A 19,103-nucleotide genomic window follows, 5' to 3' on the forward strand; every position below is an offset into this window, starting at 1 on the left:
ACCAGCCCCCTGCGGCCTCTGCCACAGCCAGCGAGCTGGCCCCTCTCGCTGACGACGGGGCAGCCAGCTGGCGCGGCGCCCGGCTCTCTTCTTAAATGCCCTGACCACCGCAGGAGGATGACAGAATTTCTCCCCACCCCCAGGGAGAGAAACGGAGGCTCGGAGTCAGGCGACCTTTCCGCCGTCACAGGGCGAACGTGTGGAGGAGGGCGAGAAAGCCGCTCTGCCTCCAGAGGCCCCGCGCCTCACCTGCAGGGAGACGCCTCTGCGGGGTTCAGAGCCCCGCCCCGGGGGGCAGATCTTAGGAAGCACGCGTGGCTGGTTCCACACACCACGTCTGCTTCAAGGCCTGCAGGGGTGATGAGCTTCACCACCAGGAGCCGTTACAGCAGCAAGGGAGAACTCTGGCAGCTTCGCAGAACAGTTACCAGCTCTTCATGCAGCAACCAGTACACTGAGCTGTAAATGATCTAGAACTGACCCTTCCAAAGAGAACGCGTCAGCCTCGCGGGGTCGTCCGCTTTGAGAGCTTTCGTTTATCAGTGGCTTCATCGTGCGGGGTCCGGGGGTGACGCATCAGTGGGGGAGAATGCCATCAACCGGCAACGGTGCCGGGTTTCTCCGTGGTTCGCCATGTCTCCCAACCGTGAGCTTCTGTCCCCAGGTCACCTCCTTAGGCCCGCCCCCTCCCTGGAGAAGAAAAGGGGGAACAGTGCCACCAAAGAATGCGGCCTTACAGGTCTGCCGCTCCTGACCTTTCCACTTTCCATCAGGATGTAGGAAAAACTGCTGAAGGCACCATTTCCGGGTGCCCTCTGCCTGCGATCTGCATGGACCCCCTTCCCCAGCAGCGCCCTTCCCCCATAAGTAACAAGAGACCATTTTTCTGAAGGTCGTCTGAACAGTTTCAAAGGCTATACCGAATCAAAATGTTCCCTGCATCTAATATCAAACGGGGCTGATGCCAACACTTATTAGAGAAATCAGACTCAAGCTTCCCGGTCCAAACACACCCCCCCAACTTTGAAGTGGGAAGAATGCGGGGATCAGAAATTACCCTGGAGACAGCGCTGGCTGTCTTTGAAGGTTCCCTTTGATACCACTGCCTCTCTTCCTCGCTTACGCTAGGGGGCTAAAGGCAGCCTTTCTGTCTTTCTTTTTTAATTGACATGGGATACTTAATGAAGCTACAGCTTTAACATAACCTAAATCCCCTAATAAGAGAAACTCAACCGAGACCCTTGTACTTTTCAGTTAAGTCCCGACTGGTAGTAAAATCAGGACGACGGCCAGGTGTTCCACCCACACCGGCTCTTTACCATGCTGAGTCACGGCTCCTTGGCTGCAGTGGGTGCCAGGCTGGTAAGCCAGAGGAGCACTTCTGTACTTCAGCAGAGGAGCTGGGCTGCTGGGGCTTGGTATCAGAAACGTGCACCACCGGCAGGGAGGCAGGACGAGCGGGGTGGGGTGGTCGCCGTGGCTGCCAAGTGCCAGCCCTGCCGGGACTCAGAGGGTGAGGGGACACCTGCCGGGTCTGCGGAGTGTAGTGTGGCTGGGCCACTGCAGCGGCCCCAGGGAGCATGAACCTTTTGGAATGTGCTGGTGGCTCTGGGTCTGCAGCACACAGACAGCTGCATGCACAGCAGTTCAGAGCCTGTAAGCCCAAGAGCGGCTGTCCATGTCGCGCCCACTGTGCCCCCGGCTGCCCAGGCCAGGGCTCTGCACCCGTGGCTCAGCAGGTGTGGGGCGCGTCCAGGGGCCAGCGGCGCTGCCAGCGAGGCCCGTGCCCTGGGACCGCACCGCGCGTGCCAGGGGCTCCGCCCGGACGTCACCTTCCACTCGGGACGAGCTGGACAACGCAGCGCCCTGACCGCACCAATGCCTCTCTGCACACAGCTGCACTTAAGTTCACGGACACCAGCATCAGTACTCACAGCAGAAGCCTGATAACGGCTGCATGGTTTTATTTTTATCGTTTGTAAGGTGCTCTGAAAACGGGCGAATCCGATTGGCTAGGACTCGGTTCTGGCACAGCCGTCATCTGAGAGGCGCTCTGCCAAGCGTGGTCAGTGCGCCTTTAAAACAGCATGCGGACTCAGTCCTCCGGCCTCGCGGGTCCCATTCTGAGGGCCACCGCTGCCGCTGTAAGGGAACGGAGGCCTGCTTCCTCGCCTTGGCGACGGGATGCGGGTTCCCGGACACACGCGTTCTCATTCTGAGGAACGGAGGGCCCCGCTGGCCGCTCCCCGGGCCCAGGTGTACGTGAGCACCTGCGTGCGTGTCCTTGACTCCCATTCCCTTATGACCTCACCCCCTGCGGCTTCCTTTGGCGCCATCGCTGGTTTTTCCTCCCTCCTCTTCCATCCCCGAGGCAGCACTTTCGCCACCTGTGTTACTGGGCTTCTGTGGTCCAGGCACTGAGGTGCATCCTCAGACGACAGGCATGGGACAGTCAGGGCCTCCGGGAGCTTCTGAAAGAGGAAGGTTGGCGATCCGGCTCAGTGTGACTGCGGGCAAGTCACTCACTGTTCTAGGTCTCGGTGTCCTTATCTGGAAAACGCGTCTAGGACTCAGTAACCACTGCAGGCAGTCTGCTCTGGCACAATGCCTACCAGACTAACACACGAGGCCTGTCTGGGGACAGTCCGGCCACTGTTAACACAACAAGAGCGGTTTGTGCAAAGTCGATGTGACCTGGCTGCCAAGCAGAGCAGACTGGAGTGCGCACGTGTGAACAATGACGACTTCACTGTACTAGTCAGTGAGGGCAGGAGGCGCCACTGAGTGAGCGTGTGTACTGTGTGGCTGTCACATTCAAAATGACTGAGTAGAGCAATGAGTCTGCATCAGGTTTTGTGTGAAGCTTGAACATTCCCCTGTGGAAACTATTCAGATGACCCAGAAGGCCACAGCTCTGGGCACCTGGTGATGGGCAGCGTCATCACGACAATGCGCCTGTTCGTGCATCATGTCTTGTGCAGAGTTTTTCTGCGAAACAGCAAATCACCCAGGTGACTCAGCCGCCCTACAGGCCAGGTATTTCACCATGTGACCGCTGGCTTTTCCCAAAACCAAAATCACCTTTGAAAGGGAAGGGATTTCAGACTGTCAATGAGATTCAGGAAAATACCACAGGGCAGCTGATGGTGATGGGAGAACTGTGGGAGGGCCCAAGGCGCCTGCTTTGAAGGGGACTGAGGTGTCACTGTCCCGTGTACAATGTGTCTTTTATCTTCTTCAGTAAATGTGTCTATTTCTCATATTGCATGGCTAGATACGTCCTATGCCCCATATGTTAGTATTTCTATGACTTGCAAGACAGATATGGAAAGAAATAACCACAATGTACTAATTCTAGTTAGAGAAAAGGACTGTCCCAAATGCGCGGGATATATTAATGAAGACGATCTGTGCCGTAAGCAGAGGCAACGCCAGGCCTCTCATCTCCAGGGCCCTGTGCTCAAATCAGGGGACCCTGGGAAACGGGGACGGAAGGAGAAGCAGACAGCACTCAGCCCAGGCGACGAGAAGAGGAGGCGTTTATCGGGTGGCCGAGAAGGCGATGCGCCCCAGCGGAGGGCACAGAGGGTGCCGACGCGCGTCAGGTCCGGCACGTCCCGGGGGCCAGGCAGCACAGAAGGCTGGACGGGGAGACGAGGGCGTTGAGGTCGGAACGGAAGGAGAGGCTGACCGCTGGGTGCCTGGCGAAGGAGCCTGGGCCGCATTCTGTACGTCAGTTCTCTGAAGTGTGCGCTGCAGGATGCCAGCGTCCCAGCGTGCGCACAGAGCGAAGGAGGAAGAGAAGCCCTTGGCGGTGAAACGAGGGAGGAGAGTGCCGCGCACGACACACGCAGACCTCTGGGCGCCCACGAGGCCCACGAGCAAACCAAGGTCTGGAAGAGACCCCGCAGCGGAGAAGCCGCTGGGCTTTCCTACCCTTTGTGCCTCCCACCTGCTGGCACCCCCCGGCCTGCTTTGGGCGCTGCCTTGGGCAATGGGAAGAGGACGCAGGACAAGAAACCACACTTCGGGAAGACAGCTCTGGGCCGGTGAAGGACCAAGGGCGGGGCCAGGGTGAGGCTGGGAAGGGGCGGGAGGAGGCCATGCAGGAGGGGCCGCTCACACGGAGAGACCAGTAAGAGGGAGAAGCGCCAGAACCCGCTGCCGGACGAGGTGCGGGAACGGCGGGAGGGATGAGCAATTCCACGGTGGTGCCATCAACCAAGATGCGGAACCGCGGCCGGAAGCCGAGTCAGGGAGGGAGAAGAGCCAAGTCTGGGACAGGCTCTGTCTGGGGCGCGGAGATGTGACAGGCAGAAAAGCAGGTAAGCAGCGATCCCGGTGCGGGTGACGCGTGACAGCCGAGGGGAGGATGAGAGTGGCCCAGGCGCATGAACGAAGAGAAGAGGGCCCAGGAGTCCGGGGGCCAGGGGCGGAGGCGAGGGCAGGGGCCACCTGAAGCGGCAGAGGGGGCGACGAGAGGGAAGCCCCGGGTTCCATCTGAGGTGACTTCCTAGTTCCTTTGCTTTAAGCTCAGAATAACAATGAAAGAGGCACTGGTTAGCACTCGCCGGGTACTCACTGGGTGGCAGAGTGCTTCATACACGTTATTTTGGGCCCTTTCCGCGTGGGGCAGCTAAGTAAACGTGACACCGAAGACCTCAGGCAGAGCAGGCAAACTCTCACACCCTGTCATCTCAGTTCCAAGCAGGCGTCCTTTGCACCCGGAAGTTGGCACCTCCTCTTACGGCGCGGTCACCGTGAGTGCCTCGGGTCTACGTGTCTATTCATCTCTCCGCTTTAATGTTCTTGGAGGACAAGGGCGTCTGACACCAGGGGAGCTGACAGAGCCGCCAACCTTGAACCACATCGCTCAGCGACCGCCCGCCGGGGGCCATGGCCAGGGCCCCGGGGCCCCGGCGCTGCCTGTCTTTGTAGTCCAGAACGCCTCCGTCAGAATCACCATCGAGTCTGTGAATCAGGCACACAACAGGCCCTGCCTGCCCCATTTACCTACTTTATTTTCCACACTTGCTCCAAAGATATTCTGGTTTTCCCAAACAGAAAAAGGAACTCTCCCCATTAAGGAATGCTATTCATGGCGGGATTTCTGAGAACTCGTCAGAACACCAGTATGAGATGTGGAAATGCTGGTCCGCTTGTTCAAAATACAAATTTTGGACTTCATGGGTCAGACCTCATGCATATGTGCTAAGCTACATGTGCCAGCTCTTTTTTATGTTTTTTGAAGAATACTCTATCCTCATTATCACGTGGCCCTTGGGTGGTGACCGCTAGAACTGGCCGACTTTTAAATTTAAGTGGGATCCAGGAAGAGCAAGGAAAGCTCTGGAGAGAGAGGAGATGGGACCCAGGCGCTGGAAGGGACCGGGGCGCGTCTGGGTGGCACCTCAGGCCGCGTGCTCCTCGCACGCACTCGGGAAGCCAACGCTGATGGGGGCCGCCAGCTCCCATGAGCGTCCTCTGGGGCCCCCTGCAGAGCCATCTGGACAGTGTGCCCCCACGAGGGATTAGGGGCTCACACGGGGGAACTCCCCGTGGAACAAGTCACCCGTGGAAACAGGTATGTTTTTCGCGTGCACAAGCAACTTGCTGAGGGCTACTTGTTGGTTTCACGGGAAAAGACTGTCGGCAACTTGTGTTCAAACTCGCGTTTTCCTCATGGTGCTGGGAAAAGCGAAGCGCTGAGCCCTGGGCTACTGATGTGCTGCACAACTAGACAAAAAACCCCCAGCATTTCCTCAGAAGACACATTTAATGAGGCATCTGGGGTCTAAGACGATAAACCAGGAATTGAACGAAGGGCATCGGGCTTAACGGGAAAAGCAGAAGCGTGATGAGAAAACGCAAAGGGAGAGACGCTGTCCGTACAGTGCTCATCGCCACACTGACAGGTGCACGCCCGCCGACCGCCTTGCTCTGCCCGCTGGTGGCCGAGGTCACACGCCCGCTCTGGGGCCCAGGAGATAAGAGGCCGCGGCACGCTCACCTTGCCGTCTTCCGTGTGGACGTTCTCGCTGTACCCCTTCACGATCGTCCGGTCAATGAACAGGCTCCGCATGACGACAATCACTTTCAACACCTTCCCCAGGGTCACCTGTCAGAACACACGTGTGCAAACATGAGCACTTACACGCGAACATGCAAATCCCAGCGAGTCGGGCAAGATGGGCTCTCCCTCCTGTTCTGAGACGCACCGGGGGCGCTGAGGCAGGATGTGAGGGTGCGGGGGCTGTCCCTTGCGCTAGCACCCCAAAGCATTTAGGAACGAACTGCCAACACAGGAAGTTCCTCCTTAATCTCTTAAAGACGGCGCGGGCCCGACTCACCCAACTGCCCCGAGCGTGTTTATGACTCTGGCTTATGAACGCTCAGGGTAAGCCCCCTGTGTTCACGACCTGTCCTAAGAGCACCTTCTTCAAAGGCTGTCCTGGCGCTCCAGCAGTGGGTGAGCACGTTTCCTGGGACGTCGCGGCCCCACGCACACCCAGGGATTAAGCAGAGAGTGCGACAGAGGCCGAGGGCAGGCCCCAGGTCCCCCCTGGCGGAGCCATCTCTTTGTAACAGCTGCTCGGAAGTACGTGGAGAGGCAATGCCGGATAAATGCTGAAGGTAAAGGCAGAGGAGCTGAGTTCCATCTCCAAAAGGAACATAATCCTGGAAATGCATTTAAGTGCTTTTACTCTTTCAGCGCTTTAAGGGAGTACACGGATGAAAAAACACACCCCTAAACCAAAGCAGCCTCATGTACGCGAGGGAGAAGTGCCCCTGGGCCTCTGGAACAGCCTCACACCGAGAGCAGAGGGGCGCCTTCCTCCTGTTTGGGGGCTCAGGCAACCCTTCCAACGCTGCCCGCCTCTTCTTCTCACTTCCTAGAGGAGTCCCTGGAGGGGGACCTGGCACAAAACCCACCCAGGGTCCACGGTCCGGCTGTTCCGACGAGGCTGACTGCACAGAACAGGCTGAGGGGGGCCCCCGCCGGAGCAGCAGCCCCCACCCCGCGGCCCCGCCGGCAGCCTGCGTCCGGACGCCGCTCAGCCGCCCTGCACGCGCTGCCCTCAGGACCCTCCTTCCTCTTTCCTCGGTGAGTCCCAGGGATCAGTGACCATTCCTAATGTCTGTTCCTGACAGTTCTTCCTTCAGGAACTTCTGGCTCCGAGCTGATGTCTCCATTTTTGTACGATTACAATGGTCCAGAATATAATAAACTGGCCAAGAAAGAGGTATGACACATTTATTTACATTCGAGAGAATGTTAATAAAAACGTCCTATTTTATTAACTGCACGGTACTTACATTTCTGTACAGGACTTGTAATTATTGCTCCACCATGTAACACTTGAAGGGTCATTTCTTAGACAACCGGAAGCCTCTATTTCAGGGTGCCAATAAACCACAGAGGCAGCAACAGCAACTCTGTCTCTAGCTCACATCCAGTTTATTGGCAGGCAGAGGGGGGGGGGAAGGAGGGAGGGGAGGAACTGAGTTCCCATTTTGTGATATAAGCACTGAAATTAACAGCCCCGTGGCAGGCTGCAGTGAGGACCGACGCCGGGGGCAGCGGGATTTTAACTCTCTCTGCTAATAAGCAAGGATAACTAAGTAATTGTCTCCTTAAAAACCCAAAGCCTAGCTGACTTTAATTAGCGGATGAATTGCCTTAGTAATTCCTCATGTTTCTTAAGTTGGAACTCCGGGAAAAAAACAACCATAAAAATACCAGGACTGTTATATTTAACTTCATTTTTGTTTTTCAATGGCCGCAACATGCGCTTGTTCACAAAGCTTTCACTACATTTGGGATTGTTTCTTGAGGACAGATTTGTCGAATTGTAACTACTGAGGCAAATAATACCAATAACCGTAAGGTCTCTGATACAATCTGCCACAGGGTTATGCCACCCGGAAGGGGACGAGCACACCTACTCCGTTCTGCACTTGCCAGCAACAGGTGCTGTCTGAGCCAAATAAAGTCCACGCCCCTCCGGAAGTAGCAACTTCATTTATTCCTTTAAATCTTTTATTATAGATTTTTTAAAATCCTCACCCGAGGATACGTCTATTGATTTGAGAGAGAGGGAGAGAAACATTGATGTGAGGTGGAGATATTGACCAGCCGCCTCCCGCACGTGCCCCCGCTGGGGCTTGAACCCGCGACCTCTGCGGCGCACAGGACCTCGCTCTCACCCCCTCGCCCGGCTAGTGCGTAGATGTTAAATAGCACACAAAAATAAAGAACTGGTATAAAGAACTCCCACGGACCCTTCCCAACCTTAACAATTACGACTCTTGGCAAATCCTGTTTCACCCTCTCCCCACCTGCTCTTCTCTTCCTGTATTTTTTTAAAACAAGGAACAACTCCAGCATCATTTCATGTGTAAATATTTCCTCCTATGTCTCCAGAAGATAAAGGCTCTGAAAACAGTCAAGCAGGACCATATGCCACCCCACATCTAAAACAACGGAGACCCTCCAATACGACTGAGGCCCGGCCCAGGCGGTGCTCAGATTTCCAAGAGCTTCCCAAACGGCGCGTTTGTACAAGGTCGCCTGCACCAGGACCTGGACGCGTTCCCCGCACTGTGACTGGCGACACGTCTCAGAAGTCTCTCCTACACGGAAGCTGTCCTCTCTGCGCCCCCACGCCCCGCTCGATGGCTGCCGGGGGGTTATCCCCCGCCCCCTTCCTGGTTTCCCAGAGTCCGGGTCTGCTGACGACGGCCTCGGGTGGCGCATGGTACACGCTCCTCCTCACTCCACTTCCCGTGAACGGGCGGTTAGAGGGGATTCGAGCCCGACTTTCTTCTGTGACTACGGCTTCACGGGCCGTGTCCATTGACGGTGCAGGCACGTGTGGCCGGGCGTTCTGCGGGGTCGCAGGCAGTGGGTGACCCGGGAGTTAGCCCACTGGGGCTCCCGACAGCGTCTTCCAAGGCGATCGTTCCGTTTTCATTTACGAGCTGGAGCACTTCTGTAAGAATAACGTCCCCTCGTCCACTGTGTGGTCACTCCAGTGGTAGAGCTTATTCCATAGGAAAAGCAGAGCAAGCGCTCATTTCCTTTCCTTTGTCTCCCAGTTTTTAGAACAATGCATCAGTTCCCTCATTTTCTTCCAACGGAGATGGGATCAGCTTTTCTCCCGCCTCACAGGCTGACACATACGCGCTGTGTTCCGTCCGCCCTGCCTTCCTCTTACTGCCGCTCCGACTGTCCTGCCGGGGCTGGCGGCAGCTGCTGCTGCGGCGCTTCCCGGCATCACTCCGGTCTCTTGGATGCCACCTCGCTAACTGGTAGCCGATACTCCAGCGAGCCTCCCACAGCCCCTGACCGAGGGCCTTTCCTCAGGCAGCCCCGCTTCCTTCCAGTGGGAAATGGCATTTCAGGACCACGACGAGGGAAAGAGGAGCAACCTAGACTGATAGGTTACAATTTTTTACATTGATTTTTAGACAGAGAGACATCAATTTGCCGTTCCACTTACTGATGCATCATTGGCTGATTCTTGCATGTGCCCTGACTGGGGAGCAGACCTGCAACCTTGGAGCATGGGGTAGACGATCTAACCCACTGCGCTACCTGGTCAGGGCCATAAGTTAATTTTCTTTTTTTATTTTGTGAACTGAATTAGGGTGAACATCTTCCTTCGCCTCCCTTGTCCTACACTCACGTACACAGTGAGCGTCCCCACGGCTGTGCCTATGCTGGGCCACAGCAGTTTGTGGACAGTCGGTGTCAGCAAGTCTGGCTCCGGGTCACTTTCATCACCTTTCCAGTCTGTCAGGCTCTCTGACATTTGTACAGAGCCGGAGAGGACCCTGGCTCTCACCTAGGTTGAACATGCATAGAATCAGGGCTTCTTAAGTTTCTAACATGGTCAACAATGAAACTCGATACGCAATCTTGAAGCCTGACAGTCTGAGGCTTCGGAGCCCAGCCCACGTGGAACCAGGCCTCTGGAGACCACTGTCCTCTCACCTCCTGGAGGCGACAGCAGCTCCGTGTCAGAATGAGCACGAGGGGCCCACGGGACGGCACACTGACAGCGGTGCGGTAGGGCCGGGCACGGACTGTGTTCCCGTGGTGGCTCCACCCTGCCTGTCAGGACGTCACAGAGGTGGGATGATCTGAAGCCAGTTAACAGTGCCACCTCCATGCTGAGAACCTGCACTGACGTTAATGCACCTTCCTGCTGCCACCCCTGCAAAGGGATGCTGCACAGTGGCTGACGCGGTGCAGGGACCCGGGGGGTGGACAAAAACGCGCTTCCTGACGACTCCCAGAAAGGGCCACTTAGCATGGCGGCTGAGGGCCCTGGGCTGCAACCCACACCTGCCACTTCCAGGCAGTGGGACCGAGGGCAAGTCGGTGGGGTCCGCTGGGGGAATGGCACGAGATGGCCCATGTGGCGCATGGCTGCGGGTGTGGCGCACAGCCGGACGGAACAGCTGCCAGCCCTCGCTCTTCCGCAGCGTGTGGTGGGTGCAAAGGGCAGAATGAGCCGCTCGAGCCTCGCCATCGAGACAGAGCTGCACGCGTGTTCTCTGGAGCCCTTCCATCCCTCCCAGCACTGCAATGATGCAGATTCTCTGGGCTGGGCTAGGTGTGATGCACCTGGGTGCGTGCGGTTGTCCTGACCTTGGAGTTCCGGTAGACTGATACGGCAATGCCTCCCACACAGGCTGGTGGACGCCACCTGCAAACTGGCCAACGCTGGCCATGGTCACAGGCAAAACGCCCAGGGACAGGGGCTGCAGGTCGGCTCTTGGCAACTGCTCGGGGATACCACAAATAAAGCTAATGCCATCTGGTAATGAAGCAGGCTTGCGGTTGCCAAGGTAACCCTCCTTCTACACTCAGCGGCACATTTCCAGAGAGCGCACTCAGTGCCCGCCTGCGCCTGTCCCCGTGAGTGCTCAAAGGCAAGCTGTGAAGGGTCAGAGGACGCACTGTGCTTCCTCACGGGACCGGAGGTGCCTCGACAAGGAAGCCAGGGAGCCTCCCAGCCGGTCCTTGATGCGCCCTTGGAAATGCCGTCACTGCCCAGCTCTCGCCAGGGCTGGCTGCGGCGGGGCGGCGGGGCAGCGGGGCCCGCGTTGGGGTCTCACAGCAGTGGTCGTCCATTAAGAAACCGTCTGGTCTGCAGCCGCAGGGCAAGTCACAAGACAGGGAGGGTAACAGCAAGAACGCTCACTCCCGGTCTGCCCCCACTCACTACCGAATGCAGACTCAGCAGATGCAGTGCCGCGTGTTACCTAGACCGGAGGCCGCAGGAGACGCCCGTCGCTCGGGGCCCTGCTCCTGCGGGCCGTGCACAGGGGGATGGCGCTCTGAGCTGGAGTGGCGTCTGTGCCTGGGGTTCAGGGAGGGGAGCTCACCCCGAGCTCGTCTGCACAAGGAGCCCGGGACCGGGGGCGGCACGCCTGACCCGGCACCACGGCCCCGTGGGGGCTGAGGGGCAGCAGAGTATCTGTCACGTGGACCAGGCGGCGTGGCGGACCTCGGCTTCGGGGGTAAGGGATGTGCTAACAAAAGAGAAGCCCACCACACAGCCGTCCACAGGTGTTGTGCTCCAGGTGCAGGGGAGGTGAGGCCTAACGCGGAAGCCCCCTTCAGAGGCCTGCGGCGCTGGAAGTGCTGCTTTTCAAGGCGTAGCCAGAAAGGAGGCGAGGGGGAGAGGCAGGCAGGCAGAGCCACGGCCCAGGCCAGTACTGAGCACCGGCCTCTGTACCGATTCCAAAGAAGGAAAAGATGAAGCGAGGGACCCCAAGCAGCACGCATTTATGAATAAGTGCCCGTACGACGGGACGCATGGGCACGGGCGTGGGCTCAGGGAACTGTGTAACTTTAGGGCTGGAAGAATTAAAAAAATCATTTGTCTTAACTTTTCCTTTTATCCTCACCCGAGGATACGTTTGGCTTTTAGAATGAGAGGGAGACGGGGAGGGGGAGGGGGAGGGGGAGAGAACCACCGACCGGCTGCCGCCCGTACGCACCCCGACCAGGGATCGAACCTGCAACCTTTTGGTGTATGGGACGATGCTCCAATCAGCTGAGCCCCCCGGACCACGCCCCACTCTCCCGCCTTTCAGGGTGTAGACAGAAGCCCAGGGAGGGCGGAGGTGCCCAGAGTGGCTCCCACCTCGAAGGAGGGGATAAAAGCCACGCATGACTGAAGTGCCGGGAGTGCTGCGCGGGTGGGGTCCCCGTGTGCCAAGGGGCCCCCGGGAGGGGCGCTGCGGCGTCGCTGAGCCACGTGGGACACCCAAGATACCCGGGTCAGCGCCTGCCCGAGTTCTCACAAGTTCTGGAAGTGGGGGGGCTGTTCGGGTGTCCACGGAACAGCCCCCCAGGGATGCTCTTAGACGTGGCCTAGAAAACACGTGCGGTGCCACCCAGGCTTGCTCCCTGACTCTTGGGGGCCTTCCCCCCCAGACACAGATTTGCCCTTGGCCCTAGACAAGGGCAAGGCACGCCCGTGAGGCCACACACATGTAGGTGTCTGGCCTGAGCGCCGGGTGGAGGGGTGGGCTCTTCCCTGAGGGGAGGTGGGAAAGGAGAGGGCAGAACAGAGGGGCTCACTTCTCTCTCATCCAGTCTGAGGTCCCGCGGAAACGCCCTCTGGGAGAGACGTCGGGGGGGTGAGGGCTGGGGAGCAGGACTCCCAAGGGAGGTCTTGGCTAGAGAGTTCAAGGTTATGATCGTTTTCGGGGTGGTCTGCGAAGTCGGACGAGCTGAACCCCCCCTAAACCCACGCCCCTGAGCAGCATTTCCTGGGCTCTGAGGGCGCAGGGGCTCTCTCTCCCCGAAGAGGCGGGAGGCAGGTTCAGGTCCCGGCAGAGGTGGTCCCCACACAGACCCGCCCCCGTTAGGACGGCTCATGGCGCCCCCACGGCCAGCCTGGCCCTTCACAGCTCCACTCGTCCTGCCGATACCTCGTTAGGCAGCACTTGGCTTTGCACTACTTTGTCGACCTTGATGTAGAAAATTTTAATTCAAATCAATACACAGACAAGGTCACTTTAAAATCCAATTAATATGAACGGGAAAACATGCCCCACAGTTCCGTGAGCTGAGAAGGGACAGGCTGACAACAGGGACCTGCACACATGCGTGACTGGCCCTTTTCTGTCTGAGGCCACGGCAGCTGTGCCCTTAAATGAGGCACTAGTGAGACACTGGAGAACTTCTCTCTCTTTTTGGCTTCTATTTAGGGTAGCTTAAAACTCTTCCAGTGTGTTTGCAGACATGGACTGAAAACTGTGAATTCCTATAATCCAATTTTAAAGAAATTAAACCCTGGACTTCAACTCACCCAGGAATCCCCCGAGAAATCTAGGGTGTTAAAACAGTTTGAATAGTAGCAATTTGCATTTATATAGAACACAGTCACAGAACTGTTGACCAGGATCCGCAGGACACGGGGAACGGGGCTGCTGGTGTTTCGGAGGCTCAGTCCTACGGGTCCCGCAGGCGGGCGCCTGTCCTCAGGTCACTGCCCCTGCCTTCTGCTCCCCAATGAGAAATGGTTATTTTATACCAAGGACTGGAGAACCACACAGCAGATGACAGGAGTGTATTATTATTACTGGGTTCTTTTCCTTTTGCTTCTTCTCTTTCCCACTTGGAGCTCAGCTTCCCTACCCCTAGGCCAGCTTAGAACAGAATACAAACAATCAAGCATCCACTGAAAGAAGATAAAATTGCTCTGTAACTTCAAGAAATGACTGCAAAGTATGGGAAACTGGAATGAGATATCAGGGGTGCCAGTGAAATGTCACAACCCTCCTTCTCGATTTGTGTTAAGTGGGGTTGTTTGCTCAAAGGCTGCTGAAGGGGCTGAGCGGCCTGAGGGAGACCCACAGCCGGGCCGCCTTTGCAGCCTCCCGGGAACCCTCGCTGGCTTCCATCAGCGCAGACGGCCTGCCCCGCAGGGCTGGGAAGAAAGCCGCAGCCTGAGCCGGCCAGCGGAGGCCCCAGACCGCGGCGTGAGTGCGCGTCCACCTTTCCAGGCTGCCCTGCAGCAGCGAATTCAAAACGGCCCGACTCCGCAGCCAAAGGCCAGGCTGCCGCCTGGCGCACTGTCTGCGCTGCCCTCCCCCCGTGGACTGGCTCAGACGATCGTTCATTCTGCGTCCTCCCTCAGCGGAAATAATACAAAACCAGCAGACTTCCCACCCGCCCCCCCCCCCCACCAGCCTCCATTACCTCATCTGCTGCTAGTATTAATGCTCTTCACACACTCATTACTCGTTAACGATGCCTGTTGGTAAATAGCAAGATGGGATGCAATTAAACCATGAGAGACTAAATAAACACATACTAATTAGGGCCTTTACAAGAGATTTTTTTTTTCATGCATAGACTGGAATTTACCTTTCATTAATCTAACTTAATTGCAATAGTGCACCAATCAAGAGTCAACACAAATTAAGTGCTCTAACTGACTTCCCCACATCGCATTACAGGCAGCAAGGGATCCTTCCTTTGGGTAGCAAGCTGCCCTCTGCAGGAGCAGGCGACGGACGGGGAACACAGCCCCTCGAAGTGTCCGGGGAGGGAGTCCGGCAGTATGGCAGGTACTGCACTTCAGATGCCTGAAGTTAATGAGGTCAAGGTCACAGGTTCACACCGCAGCCTCGCGGCTGGTGAGCCAGCTAGCTTTGCTCAATTCCATGGTCGCAGACATCAGCCCGTAACAACAGTCAACTCTCTGCCACCGGTTCTGAGAGGGAGACGGAGTCAGGGTTTGGATCAATCAGTTCAAATCCACTCCCACTCCCAGAATAAGGGACGTGAGCGTGCTTTAACCTTTGATTCCAGCTGGGCCAGGCTGCAGACATGTGACAACTAAACTGGACAGAATGTGACGGTAGAGCAACACCAGATCCCTTCTCTGCAAAGGCCTCAGGGCACCTCCCACTCGCCTCACCCGGCAAACACCGACTGAGCCCCTGCGGGTGAGTCGCAGGCTCTGGGGCAGGGTCAGGAGACCCCGCTGTTGCTTTACCTGTCCTTCCTCACTCACTGCTGCTCAGTCACGTGTCACTTTCCCCTCTTTGTCACATGCAGACAGGCGCGGATAAACAGAGGCCCCGACTGAGCCAGGCTACCAGTGGCTTGGGACCCAAAGAAGCCAGATCCCGCAAGATTCCAAGAGGCATGATGGCTGCGGCCGCCACCCCGACCGAGGAACCGAGACCCGGGCTAAGCTGCACAGCCCAGACCAGGTCCTTCTGCGCCTAACTGTGAAATCAGTGCTTAGGAAGTGCTCCATGACAGCATGTCCCAAAGCGTATTCCACGAGAAGGAAAAGGCGTCCGTGGTCAGAGGTGGCGGGGAAACTGTGCACATGATTCTCCCCTTGGAGGCTCGCACCTCGCCTGGGCACGTTCAGGGGCGGGCTGAGCTCCGTGCAGTCGCTGAGCGCTGCCCAAGCTGCCCGTGCCCTGCACGTCGGCTTCCGTGACAATCAGTGTCGCAGTCGACCGCCCTCAGTCAGCCCCACCTCGCGGCCTGCGGGGGACACAGACGGCGAGCCGCTGCTCACCCCCAGCCCAGGGCAGGGTCCCTGCGGCCGGGCTCGCTGTGCAGCAGATCCAGAGACGGCGCTCCTTGGCACTGGGGATAAAAACCCATCAACCCAAAGACATTTAGTTGCTGCCAGTTCAAGAACTTTCAAAGATTCACTCTTAAATTCATTTTTAGGGTTGCATTGTAAGTCTCTGAAAACCCTAGTCCTGTAACAGCATCCCTGACAGCCCTCAGTTAATCACTGCGGTAGCACATACATGAAAACCAGATAGAGCTGAAAACCACCCCGAGTTAGGGAGCAGATGTCTAGCCCATTTGCAATTAATACGACCCACTTCCACACAATCAGGCTGCTTAAAATTCCTGGAACAAGATGTAAAAGTTAAGATGCAAATGTTCTGATTTTAATGAGAATGAATGGAAACTATAAATCCTCTCTCCCTTTGAGGGTCGGTACAATCTACGCAGCAGTCCCAACCGCACACAATTTATCAACAAAATAATGGCTAGATAAAGCCTGCGTGAGAGGAGAAAACAGAACCGGGAGAGTGAGAAGTAGATTCCAAACGCCTTTCCTACCAAAGTCAGATGCTACCAAAACCAGAGCTCTCTTAAGAAGCTTTAAAGGAACCTTGACTCACTTCAGTCCACTTCCCCCGGGTTAGCTCCATGTACTGGGAGCTCCTTGCATTTGTGTGACCCAGTGGCCTTCCCGCGGACAGCGCAGAGGGGGACAGACAAGGCTGGGCCTCTGGGACTTCCTGTGTCCCCTCCAGTCCCAGCCCCGCCGCGTCACGTGACCTCCCGTGCCTCACTGTCATCCATAAAACGGTGGGAACACCTTGCATGGGGGGGGGGCTGGTGTGAAAATCCAATCGGTGAGCATATATTAGAGTCCCACCCACGCGGCAGGCATCGTTACTGGTGGCAATTACTAAAATTCTATTCCGGCTTTTCCAGAACGCAGACAAGTCTCCCCTCTGCCTCCGATTCCACCCCGCCTGGGAGGCCCTGCCGGCCTCCCGGCATCTCAGCCCGCTGTGCAGTGCAGCTGGGAACCTTCGTCAGGAGCCTGTATTTTCACGGCTGCCACGGGGTTCCTTGAGGAGGGAAGCCTCCCCACTCCCCCTGAATCAGGTACGCCGACCCCTCAGCCCCTTGCTCTGGGCACGCCATCTCCAGCCAGCGCCCGGAAGCCCCGCGGCCGCCCGGCCGAGCCCCCGTGCGGTGCCCAGCACGGGCAGCTCCGAGTTGGTCTCTGGTGAACGAGATGACGGAGAACTGTCGGCACTGCTTGTGCGGGGCCCTCAGTCACTCACAGCCACCGGTGGGGCCTCCTTTAGGCCGGCACACTTCTCGGCCCTGAGAACACGCCAAGGAGCAAGAAAGAGTTCGGTAAAGTTCGGTTTTCCTGGGGGACTCACAGTCTTGCAGGAGGTGGCTCAAGGCTGGGGGCGCCGAGCTTACTCTTCTGATCTCGTGCCAGCCTGTGACACCAGGCACCGCAGGTGTTCCATGCGTGCAGGGACCGGGATGCCACGGCGGGGCTTCACAGGCACCAGAAATGCGAGGGTCAGAGACCCAGGAATGTGAGGCCGCGGAGCTGAAGGGGCGGAGCGAGGCTTCAGCCGGGCTACGGACTTGTTAGGGGCCGGGACACCCCTCTCCTGGCCGAGCAGCACCTGCCTCCGAGGGCGGCGAGATCACACTGCAGAACAGCACTTGCTCGTTTAGTAACGTCTGCGGCGTGTGCCAGGCACCGTTCTAGGCACAGGGGACCGCGGTGGGCAGAACCGTATCCCCTTCACAGAGCTCAGAGTCCCGTGGGTGGAGAGTGACAATAAGCTAATAAATAACGTGCCACGTGGAGAAGATGTGTGAGAAAAACACAGCTTGGCAAGGAACAGAGTGGCAGGTGGGGCAGGGTGACATGGTCGGGAGGGAGGGAAGAGCAGGGGCAGCGGGCACAGCGGAGCAGGTGGGGCGGGAGGCCCTGGCGGGTGCAGGGGACATCCGCGGAGCCTGAGAGACCAAGGTGAGGGTGCCTCTGAGAGCGAAGGGAAGCTAGAAGTGTGCTCGGGGCGGAGGAGTGACACTGACCAACGGTTCTCTGACGACGGTGCGGAGAAGGTCACAGGGGCAACGGCAGACACAGAGGCCAGCAGGGCGGACGCTGCAGACACCCGGGTGAGTGGCTGGCGCTCGACCGCTCCCTGGGGGTGGGGCGGGGTTGGGGAGGAGCAAGCGGACCCAGGACAAACTCCGAAGGACCACAGACTGTGCCGCTGGGGCGGCTGCGAGGTGGGAGAGAAGGAGAGCAGGGCAGGGCAGCCGCCAGGACGGAGGTGCCGCTCGCGGACGCAGGCACTGCTGCTCAAGCGCACGTGGGCAGGTCAAGGGGGACGCCAACAGGCAGCCGCCGGCCGGGAGAGGCCCGGACCACGGGTGTCAACTTGGGCGCCACCAGCAAAGAGAACGTGTCCAAGCCCCGGGGTGTGTGTGATCAGCTGCGAGGTACGAGCAGACCCAGGGGGGACCAGGCGCAGGACCACGTCACGGGACACGCCCGTGCTTTGGGAAGAGGACTGAGAACAAATAGCCAGGGAAGTGGAAAGAGACCCTGGATCGGCAGGAGCCGATAGGACGAATGTTAAGGCAAAACCCACAAAGCCCCTACTCCCAGGCTACCTGACAACACTCCCCTCCCTGAAGCTGCAAGAGCCAGAGAAATGGGGTGGGGGGGCTCGGGGTTCAGAAAAGTAAGTATGAGCAACACGTAGTGCCCTTAAAAGCTGACACAGACACTGTCACCATGTAATTTTAACCAAAAGTATAATTGAAGAATGAGAGGGGGATTAAAGGAAGATAAGTATTTTCATCTCACGTTGGGAAAAAAAAGCCCCATTTTATTACAGAGGACTCGGCCTGCAGAGCTTTGTGATCTTCAACAAACGGCTAGGAGAAATCACTGCAGGCCCCGCCCCCCGTTCCCCAAGCCCCCGCCGCCGCAGCCCCTGGATGAAGCAGGTGACCTGCACTGCAGCCCCACCCGAGGGGCCTCTGACCAGCCCCACGGCGCGGGGAGGAAAGGACGGCCCAGGGAATGACGTGGCCGCCCAACGCCCTGCGGCCCGAAGTGGTGGAGCAAGGGATGGAACCCAGCGGCGTCTGGCTCCAGAGCCTGCGTCCTCACTGGTTTGCTTGTGAGGTGGGCTGATGATGGTGATGATGATGATGATGATGATGATGGCAGTGAGGACCACCACCACTCCTGTAACTGTAATACATGCAGCCTGATTAGTTCCCTTACTTTTAATTACACAATTCATATCATTAACAACACCACAGGCCACATCAGTGTAGACGCCAGCTCATCTTGTCACTCCGCTGCCGACAGACACGGACCATGGGCGCGACTCCCACTGAAATAGCCACGGTTCCATCTCGATGCGCAGACACGATAAAAAGACTAACTGGAGGGAAATCGGTTGTGCAGACTGGGCTTCAGGGAGACGGTGAAACCGAGACAGACCGCTCGCAAAGCCCGCTG

The 19,103-nt window shown here is 57.6% G+C and overlaps 1 protein-coding gene across 1 annotated transcript in view; it reads right to left on the reverse strand.

Annotated features, from left to right (window-relative positions):
• The window catches only part of MED27 (mediator complex subunit 27), a 154,047-nt gene that overhangs the window by 20,056 nt on the left and 114,888 nt on the right, over window positions 1-19,103 (reverse strand). The window contains exon 5 of the mRNA XM_090274923.1: window positions 6,011-6,118. Coding sequence (XP_090131049.1) covers window positions 6,011-6,118 — 108 coding nt within the window. The remainder of the gene's footprint in view (window positions 1-6,010; window positions 6,119-19,103) is intronic.

This window comes from Furipterus horrens, unplaced genomic scaffold (assembly GCF_987537825.1).
Source record: "Furipterus horrens unplaced genomic scaffold, mFurHor1.1.pri manual_scaffold_4, whole genome shotgun sequence".
NCBI lineage: Eukaryota > Metazoa > Chordata > Mammalia > Chiroptera > Furipteridae > Furipterus > Furipterus horrens.